Genomic DNA, 12,047 nt, shown 5'->3' on the forward strand with positions numbered 1-12,047 from the left:
AACCCACTCCTGGTTTTGGCTTACAAATACTGATGTAAAATACTGACCAAATACTGCTAGTGTGACTGCAGCCTTACTCTATGACTACGCATCTTCCAGGTTCCTCATATTAACACACTTAAAATTGATCTTCCATTATTCCTCAACCCCATGCCCTGCTCTTGGGGATAGCTACTAGCGCTGTCTGGGCTTTCCTTTAATGTTTTGGTATCAACTTATTTATCCTATATATTTAATTTCATATTAAATAATTTCGGGTATCCAGACCCTACTTATCAGTCCTTGATGAGGAATTAACTCCTCAGAACCAGATATCGAAGAGTTCATTGATAAGTCCTTTGACTCCCTCGACGATTGGGTGGTTCCCTTTATTTTTTGGTCTTCAGAGTTCATAGGGATGTAAGTAAGCATCCAAACCAAAGTTAAAGGCCAAAAGGAAGACCTTTTTGGGAGAAACCACCAGAAGTGGACCAGCCATCATCACTGACTTATTGTTTATATACAAGAGTTTTGAGATTTCCATTGTGATGCGTCCATACCGCTTATCACCCATTATTACAAGTCTCTGGATGATTATGTGCTCTGTGAGCCAATACGGCAGTTGTTGAAATGACCATTACATGGACCAGTTGCCTTAAATTTGGGCCCGGATCCTTAAGAAAACAAGGTTCTTGTATCCGTCTTGAAGACTAGACCTCTTCACAAACCTTTAATTTCCAGCCTAGTATAATAAGGCAAAAGTAAGTTTTTGTTTTTCTTCTGTTTCAGTCTTAAGTGTCGCCTATTTTCGGCTGTTTCTTGTCCTCTTGAGAATTTCGAGAATCTGTGCTCTTCGTTTCATCCAGTCTTCTGCTGGTTTCTTTGGTTGGGTTGAACGTGTGGCCGGTTTTGGGACAAAGAAGGTGTACTTAAGACGTGGGGCTCTTTGGTCACTTACAACCAAAGCTTGAACGGTCAGGGACTCTTTCAGGGGTCCGCGTCCTACGATGGTCTCCGTGGATTTGGTGGCTCCACTGTAGCGTAAGGTCAACCCTCCTCCAACATTGACATCTTGTTCAGATGGCACCAAGATATAATTACCATTGAGTGTATATGATCCATTCTGCCGTTTTAAAGCCAGGTAAACTCCGTCACTGGTGGAGGATGAGCCGCTGTTCTGACGGATCAAGATGTTGGTTGCTCCAGCTGGGATGGTAACCACGTCATTGTATCCATACCTAAAATAGAAACATTTAGTTCTTGAGTGACAACAAATATGGACACGGTTACAGTTCTTGCTAAGGTTTCCCTCAAGCATTCCCAGACCCATGAATGGAGGGCATCACGTTAAGCTTTGAAGAAGTAGCTGACCGTGCAGTGACCCACTAGGTTTTATGTGGCTTTTAAGAAAATTTCTAATAGTAATTAAGGCGGTACCAGTAAATTCTTACCTAGGTTTTGTAAACGATCCATATGTTTTGCTACAGGCAGAACCATTTCCTCCACACACCATGCACTTGTCAAATTTCTTCTTGGATCCAATAACACGGTCACATCCAGCGTGGACACAGCGCCCCTGAACGCAAACTGAATTGGAATCTGGAGAACATGGAGTACCATCTGCTACCTGTAGAAGAAAACAAACTAGGATTAAGGCTTAGAAACCTTGCATTCAGCAGAATTGTGATCGCAGCTCTGGCTGTGACTAGAAAATACTCGGGTTAGTAGAGTAAACATTGAACTGGATACTCACTCTTGGCTCTAGGACATAGTAGTATCCCAATGGTCGGGATTGACAGGTGAGTTTACACTGATCTTTCTCTGCGATTCCGTTATAACGTGGTACCCAGTCCATGGGTGCGGGGAACCCTTTGAAGAGGTCGACTCTGTGGTTGTACGTAGCACACTGCTGCTCTCTATAGGTCAGAGCTGCGATATTAAAAGAATATTGTTCACCTTTATATCATTGACTCAAATTCAGCACCATCTATATCAATCCATCCGGTTTCTTTACAAAAAGCTTGACTGGTAGGACAGGTTCTACTCACCATTGCCAGTGGGACACTCCTGGGTATTACAGGAGCGATACTGTGTCCTTTTTCCCTCACAGTATTTGCCACCATTTCGGGGAACGGGCTTATTGCACTCACGGTGAGAAAACTGTACTCCACCCCCACATGTTCTGGAGCATTCTCCGTAGGGACCCCAGGAACCCCAGCCACCATTAACTGGTGTCTGCCATTAGAAAAAATAAGATTTTTGATTTTGAACTTTGGTGTTGATCTTCACATGACATGATACATAGTAGTAGGAGTACTTACATTGTAAGCTTTCATCTCCACCCGGTTGATACATTTGCCATTCATGCAGGTCTTGCCCACTCCACATTGGGTACCATCCGCCCAAGGAAAATGCTTAGTTTGGCACATAAAGTGACCGTCTATCCGGCCCGTGCACCACAGAGATGAGCAAGGAGTGTGCAGGTTGGGACAATGGCGAGAGTCTGGTCCAAAGGTCAGCTGGCACTGGCGATCCGAGTCATAGTCATTACCGGGGAATGGAACTGGTAGACGAAGTGGAGCTTGAGGTTTGTCCAGAAGACAGTGACCTGGAGGGTGGAGATGCAGAGCTTTATCAACCATTTTAAAGAGATTGGTGCCATAAATTTCCAGTAACGCCGGTATGATGTAGATGACTTTTGGGTAGTTTAACTTACCATTGCCATTGTCCAAAAAGTCTGTGATGAACTTAGCACTGCAAGGTGACCACAGTTCCTCCGGGTCTACGTAGGACATGACTGGCGCCATCATGTGTCTAGTGTTGCTTGACGGGCGGTTGAGATCAACACATGGTTTGGAATTGTCGTGAAGCATGTTGAACACGTGTCCTATGGTCGAGAAGAGAAGATATGTTACCATGACCTCCTCGAAGTCATCAGCTAAGATGAGATTAGGCAGCAACGTTGTCAATGATTGACCTTCAAACTTACCAAGCTCGTGTGCCGCAGTAAATGCGGACTGCAAGCCATCATCTTCCACGATGGAGCAACTGCGTGATGGATCACAGACTGTCCCAACATCTGCCATCCCCAGTGTGTCACAGGTGGACAGTCCACAGAGGTTCTGTTAACATTGCATTGATTCATTATTTCAGTGTGTTTATATGCATCCCGAACAGCATTCTTTGTTTTGCTGAGCTGCATTAACAATTTATTAAGCGTTCAGTGTGCATCTCACTGCTGCCCTCCTCTGACCTAATGTGGCTGAGTCTAACATTCCCAAGTAGCAACCAGTAAAATTGTAAATGCAGCTCAAGATGTGACTAGAGTATAAGATGCGGTAAAAACTTACCTGTCTGGTGAAGAGTATGGCTGTGTCAAAGTGTTCAGAGTCGGTGTCATTAGGCTTGTTCAGACCTTTCTGCCACTCACAGAAGTTCCTTAGCATCTCAGCAGCATTAGTGGTCATCTTCAGTCCCCCATAGTTGTTCGATTTGTCTGCCCGGCCAATGACAACCAGCCGTGTCACGACAACGTTAACTGGGTTTTTCAAACTTGGGTGGCGGAAGAATTTGGCTGCGGCTGCCATGACTGTCAGGAGGTACCGCTTGAGGCCTGCACCATGGAAAGTTGCCATAGTCTCATCCGCAACTACCAGGGTCTCCACATAGCGAGGAACAGATGCAAAGCGCTACAGAAAATAGGAAAAAGAAGCAATTAATAAAGTACATTAGTAATTAAACCAATGTGCAACCTCAAAATGTGTATTTTCTATTTCTGAGTCACAACCAAAATGGATGCCATAACAGATCTCCTCTATGGGAAATTCCCTTGGAAAACATCAGCCCCTTGAGATCAAGAAACCTTGTCTTGTCCTCTCCTGTGGCTTTCCAGAAAGACAAGGGGCACGAGAAAACTAGACAGATAATAGCAGTGTTGCCAGCATGGATGCCACAGATGTCTTACATGTTGACCATGACTGAGCTCTCCATAGATATTACATTTCTGGTCAAAACTTCCTTAGAAGACATCTAAACCTTGTCTTAGCCTCCCTTCTGCCGCTCCAGAAAGGCAAGGGTTACTAGAAGATTTGGAGACTAGACAGATATTTGGAGAGCAGATAATGGGAACACAGTGAGCACATGAGTTATGACTGTAGAAAGGCCTTAATCCCAAGAACGTGTATGTGAGGGGGGTAGAGGCCTCACATTTACAGCTTCATGCATTAGGGTGACATCACCACCGACGCGTTTCTGCTTTTTTTGCGATACTCTATAACTCATTGTCTATGCTCAATGTCAGATGACACCCAAATAATAGTGAGCCGGGTTCTCCTATTACCAATCCATCCCTGGTGTTTTTTGTTTTTTATTCCGATGACAGCTTCCTGGAAAAACCATCTGGTTATATTTCTTTCTCTACATGGATTGCGCAAATCCACTCTTGATGGTATGTCCTCACCACGTGTTACGTACACACTGCGTAATGTGTGGGATGGGAGGACAGCTGATGGGTACGGGACGTACTAGTCCTTCCGAAATCCCCCAAATCTCTGTTGCTTTTTCATGTCACTCTACTTCAATTTATATTTCTTGGAAGGAGACGTGCTCTGATGTGGCCATTACCTAGAACGGGCCTTTCAAGTGAAGGCCAAGATACAGCGTAGTCTGAGAAAATGTAGGCTATGGTGAATGAAGCTTTGAGCGGCCAAGCTGGAGATCTTATCGATACGGTATAGTTACCCAGACAAAAGGCTTGCAGGGACTTATTTCCTCCCCGACTCTCTTTCATTTCCTCGAAGGCTCCTTATCCCGTTTATGCGGCATTGTCGCTCATCACAGGATTTTCTGGGTCATTGGCCCTGGATGCTGTTCACCTATTGAGCATTGTACGGGAACCCTACCCCTTCCTTCAAAATGTACAAAGAAAACATTCATTCATTCATCGTCTGGGGTGGGGGGGGGGGGATAGGTTGACTGAGTAAGCAATCATACATTGAAGTCTCATGTTTGGACCCCATGATGAGTGATGGCTGGCAAATCACCAGTACAAGAGAAAGCGCTACCATCATGCCGCAGAAACAGCAGTGTGCCATACCTGTCTATACATAACATAGCATAATCTGTTTGTTTTTTCTACAGACCCCTTCAGTGTCTGTCCTTTGATTTGCCTAGAAAAAGCTTATTTGGGGGGCCACCTTGATTACATGGTGATACATGTCCGTCAGCAGTACAGCTCACTACCTCTTCGTGCTTGTGTTATTTCCTATACAGGAAACTTCCTTTTCATATTACACAGACTTGGTTTTCCCTGTTGAATAGGAAACTACCACTCCAGGCCAGTCAAGTTTGCATTTGCTAAAGAAGAGACTTTTTTTTCACATTACATAGACTTGTTTCCCAGCTAAATAGCAGACTGCCACTTCGTGCCAGATAGGCACGCTGTTAAAGAGACTGCTTTATGGTACACAAACTTATCTCCCTTCTATATACGAGACTTACACTTTGTGCCTTTTAGAATTGTGATATCTGCTGCAGAAGAGACTTCCTTTTTATATTACACAGACATGTCTTCTCTAATCTATAGGAGATTACAACCTCACACCTGGCTTTTGTTAATCCTTTTAGAATAACATAGATTTGTCTCCTTCCTCTTCAAGAGATGGTCATTGCATGCTCTACAGTCTGGTCATAGCTGCTGTAGAAGAGGCTTTCTTTTCATATGACACAGACTTGTCTCCCTGTTCCATAGGAGAGTGAAGTTACATGCTACTCAGACCTGTTTTAATGTACTGTACACAAGTGACTCTCACAAAGGGTTTCATCTGCTTCACAAGAGACTGCCTTTCCACTCTGCACAGACTTGATGTAAGTCGCTGCTATTCAAGCCTCAAGGAAGTCGATATTTTAAGAAAAAGAGAAGGTGCAAAAATATCAAAGAATATAAGTGGTGGTTGTGCTGAGAAGGAGTGTACGGGCAATACCTAAAAAAAAAAATAAGGATAAGTTGAAGAATCAGGCCCAATTTAAAGCAGCCAGGAAGCAGTTAACAGAACCGGGAAGGCCAGGGTAACTTGGCCCCATTGCTGGCACATTTCTGTATTTTTTGGAAGTGCTCTGCCAGAGCCGAGAGTTCTCCTTCACGTTGTCACATTATTGGGAGACAACCAGCAAAGTACAACATTGGTCATGTATCCGATGTCATGGCGGCTACAGGCGGGGCCCGACTGTGCTGTACTTCTGTCGGGTGCGAGGAGAGAGTTGAAGTGATAGTCTGCACATAATACATGTCTGGAAAACCAGGGCAGCTGTGAATTGTGAAGCATGGTTACAAGGAGCGGAGAGGATGGGCAGATCTGTAGGTGCCTCCGATGGGCCAGTCTTCTACTACCTATCTAAATCCGTGTTTCACACGTTACATTGCCACAAGTTGAAGATGTAGGTGTAGCATTTGCCAGAAACCCTGTGGCTCTTCAGCTGTTGAGGAACAGACAGTATCGGAGCAAGGAAAATCCCTTTTGGAACAACTGAGTCTGTAATAAGGTTTTTCCTTTTTTGCTCATATATCTGGGTTAAGATGGAAAAAACGTCTTGGTGTAGTCTTGCTGGAAAACGGATGATTGTAGGAAAAATAGTTTTGTGGTAAAGGCATTAACCAACATAACCTTACATTCCTTGGCTTGTACCCAGACAACCAGTCTCTTCAAAGCTCCTGGAGATGCGGACATGTCAGTTTTCCATCTATCTGCCCCCACAATAGGCCTAGACAGAAGTCAGTGGGAGACTTCAATGACTTGGTTAAGAGTCTACTTTATTGATCGGTTTCTTCCTTCCACGAGTGGGATGTCAACTGTTGCCCTTCCGTCTACCTCAGCTACCCCAGGAGGCGGTCATATTTATTACTACAAAAACATCCAACTTTATAGAGATATACCATCTGGTCTCAAGTCCACATCCTCTGATATAGCAATTTAGAACTCACAAGCTGTGTAAGACTGAGCTTAAAATGTAAGCGATTTATCTGCACCCCAAAGTATGATGTAAAACTCTCATATTCTCCAAAGAAAGGTTCCCACCTGTAGTCACTGTTACCCCCAGCTGAGTAATGTACTGAGTAATATATAATACTGCCCCCTATGTACAAGAATATAATTACTATAATACTGTCTCTATGTACAAGAATATAACTACTATAATATTGCCCCCTATGTACAAGAATATAACTACTATACTACTGCCCTCTATGTACAAGAATATAACTACTATAATACTGCTCCTATGTACAAGAATATTACTACTATACTACTGCTATGTACAAGAATATAACTACTATAATACTGCCCCCATGTACAAGAATATAACTACTATAATACTGCCCCTATGTACAAGAATATAACTACTATAATACTGCTCCTATGTACAAGAATCTAACTACTATAATACTGCCCCCTATGTGCAAGAATCTAACTACTATAATACTGCCCCCTATCTACAAGAATATGCCTACTATAATGCTGCCCCCTATGTACAAGAATATAACTACTATACTACTGCCCTCTATGTACAAGAATATAACTACTATAATACTGCTCCTGTGTACAAGAATATAACTACTATAATACTGCTCCTATGTACAAGAATATACTATAATACTGCACCTATATACAAGATTATAACTACTATAATACTGTACCTATATACAAGATTATAACTACTATAATACTGCCCCTATATGCAGTAATATAACTACTATAATACTGCCCCTATGTACAAGAATATAACTACTATAATACTGCTCCTATGTACAAGAATATAACTACTATAATACTGCACCTATATACAAGATTATAACTACTATAATACTGCCCCTATATGCAGTAATATAACTACTATAATACTGCCCCTATGTACACGAATATAACTACTATAATACTGCTCCTATGTACAAGAATATAACTACTATAATACTGCTCCTATGTACAAGAATATAACTACTGCAGTACCACTCCCCGTAGATGGTAATACTGTATGAGTATTATTCCATGAATGTACATGTATATAATTCATTATTTAGGTACCCAATACATGTTTTTGTCATCACTTCTAGAGTATTTTGATTCACAGTCACACTGACATTCTAGTTATTTTTCTCCTGCGTGTGCTGTATGTGCACATAATCATCTAGAGATCAGAGCAACACTCGCTGACACATCCTGATAGATCATCTTTCAGATTGTTAGGTCTCATTCTACGGTTGGATTCTTGTCATCAAACATCCCGGTCTGAAGGTCTTATCTTAGGACAGGCTCTCATTCAGCATCTTCGTACACCTGTACAAGCTGATGATGTTTGCTGTGGCACTGGACCCCCACCAGACAGGCTCAGAAAGAAAAGGGGCATCAATCCAAGTGCTAAACAAAGCGTAAGCGTGACAGAATATGGCAGATGTCCGGCAACCCTACGTCAGGGGAGGCCTATATTATATTGACTGATGCATGAAAAGCAAATGTTTCCTGGAAGTTTGAGAGGAATGTGAGACAGGTCGGGACAAGGAGCAGAGAGGAGACTATCGTAATCAGTGTCAGATACAAGTTACTTATCCTTCTAACATCAAAGTCTATACTACCTCTATCGGTCACTCCTTTCCTTATGCTTAGTTACAGGAGAATATCATCAGATGGCATTATTTACATAATGACTCTGGATAACATCCACATCTCATCTGCAGTAGTTGCTCCTCATCTTAATTATAGTTAACCTAAAAGAAAAAACTTATGTGCCAATTTTTGAACAAGACCCCCCACATGCCTAATAAAGTTATAACTTTTACAACCAATTATATGGCATTTCAATATGTTATGATTGATAAAATAATTTCTCCAGCTTTATAGCTATCTATAGGATTTGACGGATTGTTAGATACATTCATACATTTAATATGATGATGCCCATTAGGCCCTAGGGCAGTAGCCCCTTGTGTACACACAATATGTGAAGGTCAATGAGATTCTATCAACTACATAACATACTTTTTAACTTTTATCGTGCTCACATAGAACAGTATTTGGGATATTGTGACCATTTACACCTTCAATGAACTTGACCCAATATGTACAACTCCTTCTAAGAATACTTTGTCACCCATAAAAGGTAGAATTTGCACACTCTGGAAAACATAAATGAGGCCCTTCAGAAGGTCCACCACTGCTAAGGTGCGGATGGTCAGCTGCATGAGTATGATGACTACAGCAATGACCAAAGCAGTGGTTGGCACAACCACGTCACAACACGGCTTTGATGGGTTCTAATCCAACTAGAAATTGGCATAATCTCCCATTTACTTCCACATTCAAAATATTTGCTGACAAATTTACTGCCATTTTCTTTTCGGGTACTTGAGGTCTATGGATACACCAACCCATAATAGTACCCTGCTGAATAAGGCAATGGTGGTTGACATTTGGCAGATATGTGACAACTAGAACTTGTTGACGTCCAAACCATCAAACCCTACTGAACATTGCCCAATTACATAGCATAGATACATAATATACATGTGACAAATGTCATGATCTCACCTTTGATCTCTTTGATGAGGGTGTCTTGTGTTTCCCAGAGTGATTATTGCCATCAGGTTCTCCTGGCACTCTCATGGACGCTTGAGAACCAACATTGCACATAGGTCCATTGCCTTTCTCTTGCACCTTCCTCCTTATGATGTGAGCTCCAACTCCCTCGGCACTGTTTTGTCCTCCACTTTCCATGGGTTGAATGTGGTATTCTGTCCCTCTGAACTGGAGAACGCCCAAGAGAGATGCTTCATTGTAATTCACTGCTGCTATAGATTCCGGGTCATAATTTACAGAACCGGTAAAGTAAGCGCCAGATTCGGAAAGACCATTTGCATCTGACTGTCCGTTTCTGCCAACGTACTGTACCATCAAGTCCTCCGAGAGAAAGCTGGGATCTCTCTCCAAATCGAGGACCAATTCTTCACCAAAAGCACGAAATCGGAATATGAGGTGACTTTGTGAAGATACCTCAATACCATTTCCAGACCAGCCTGGCTGCTCCTGGCGGAAGCTGGAGTTTAGTCTTTCCGGAAACACAATTTCCTCCTTGTAACCGGCTTGAGGTCTCTCTCCAAGAGCAAGAACCACGTGTACCCAAGCAGCAGTAAAAACACTGAGGCAGAACATGTTCACAAACACCCTAAGAACCTATAAAACGTAAACTTAATTTTCTAAAAAAAAATGTATCAATTCACCTAAAATCTCACAAATTCACAAAAAAAGTAGCACCAAAAATGATGAACCCAAAATAGGAGTCCTGAAGAGAGGAAGATGACTCTGTACTCTGTGAAGATTTCTCTGAAAACTTATTTCATTGGGAGAAAGTCCATCTTTCCAGTCTTGGAGTCAATTTGTGGGCGTTTTTTTTTCTAATAGTTTGCTTTTCTTCAAAATTCAAGTTTTGCTGATTTTGTTCCACCTCAATTTTTTTTGCAGAAATATATAAAAATGTAAAAAAAGCAAAAAAGTAAAACTTAGAAATGGAATAAAACTGATAAGATCAGAACCCAGGAATTAATTTTCTTTGCGCAAAAAGCAAAAAATGTTGGCTTATGTTCTAAAATGTCTTGGCTCTGCTCCTTGCAGCTCTTTCCTTCCCTTTCCCCTCTTGTTCTGTGAACTGACTGATCATTTAGCAGCGGGCTGTATTTAACAGCTGTCTCCGCTGAGCCCAGATTGGCTGGAACTTTTTTTTTTTTTTTCTCTCTCTAAACAAAAATTGATGTAGCTCAAACACTGGAGATAGTTTTTTTTTTTTCATAAATGATGATTAATATCCTGCCTTTTCCCTCTAACCAAACCCCCACCCAAAAAAGAAAGACCCCTTAACGGAAGTCGTTAAGCTCGGAAAGGGTTAAGCGAGCAACGATCCAGCCCTCCAAGTTCAGAAGGCTGTGGAGAACAAAGATTGAGGCTGGCTTCCAACTTCTGACACAGCTGTTTTAATGTATGTCTGTATTTCTCGCCCCTCGTTCCCAGCTTAGTTCTACTGAGCCTCACCCGCCTGTCTCTCTGGTGAGCTTTTATTGTATTTTTGGATTAATTTTTCTGTTTTTATCCATTTTTTTTTCTGTCTTTCCATAACTTGATTGCTTAGTATTGGAGGTGGCATGGTTTTGGCATAGTTCTAGATCCCTAATAACTCTAGTGATGTCAACTCCTGAGACTAAAAACGTAGCAACTGGAGTTTTTGCATAATTTTCATTTTTTTTAAATTTATAAATAGTGGATAATTTTGCAGTATTTTGTGACACAATTTTGTTTAACTAAACTTAACGCTTAACAAGTCTCGAGATGTGTCCTATATGTCATCAATAACCTTTAATCGTTTGGACAACTTTGTCCTAATGTTGCGTCTAATTCAAGACCTTAATGATCACCATTATTTTCTATCTCCTTAATTTTCTCCTTTCTGTCCATCACTTGATAAATCACTATTTTGTCACTCATAAGCCATTTTTTTTAATCCATTATGATGTCTTCTCGGCATATCTCTGATAACCATCATCTAACACAACAACATGGTCGGTCTCTTGCAGTGGCTTAACTAGAATCTGATGGGTGCCCGGTGGAAGATTTGGACCGGGACCCCATATACTGAATAGATCTATGCCCCATCCTGGTATATATATCCGCCATCTTGGTATATGTCCCCCGTTATGTTGTTGTTCTTTAATTGTCGAAAAAAATAAACTATTATACTCACGAGGTGCATGCATACAAGGGCCTTGTAGCAGAAGTATAATGCACTCCCCATAAACCTTCATATAGTTTATTAGACAGCCCATAATCCTCCCTATAGTATAATGCACCCCTCATAGTCCTCCATAAGGTATAATGCATCCCATAGTCCTCCATATAATATACTTCACAACCCATATCCTTTATATATATTATGCACAGCCCATATCCGTCATATAGTATAATACACAGCCCATATCCTTAATATTATTATTTATTATGATAGCACCATTTATTCCATGGCACTTTACATGTGAG

General features: G+C 41.5%; 1 protein-coding gene across 1 annotated transcript; it reads right to left on the bottom strand.

Moving 5' to 3' along the window:
• Positions 1-644: 644 nt before the first annotated feature.
• Positions 645-10,673, bottom strand: ADAMTS4 (ADAM metallopeptidase with thrombospondin type 1 motif 4). The gene is made up of 9 exons (XM_077260556.1): positions 9,555-10,673; positions 3,330-3,668; positions 2,969-3,101; positions 2,696-2,866; positions 2,301-2,587; positions 2,028-2,214; positions 1,733-1,908; positions 1,431-1,606; positions 645-1,217 (listed from the first exon to the last, which is right to left on the bottom strand). The coding sequence occupies exons 1-9, from the start codon at positions 10,173-10,175 to the stop codon at positions 782-784; spliced, it is 2,526 nt and encodes an 841-aa protein (XP_077116671.1). The 5' UTR covers positions 10,176-10,673; the 3' UTR covers positions 645-781.
• Between the last annotated feature and the right edge of the window lie 1,374 nt (positions 10,674-12,047).

This window comes from Ranitomeya variabilis, chromosome 1 (assembly GCF_051348905.1).
Source record: "Ranitomeya variabilis isolate aRanVar5 chromosome 1, aRanVar5.hap1, whole genome shotgun sequence".
Lineage (NCBI taxonomy): Eukaryota > Metazoa > Chordata > Amphibia > Anura > Dendrobatidae > Ranitomeya > Ranitomeya variabilis.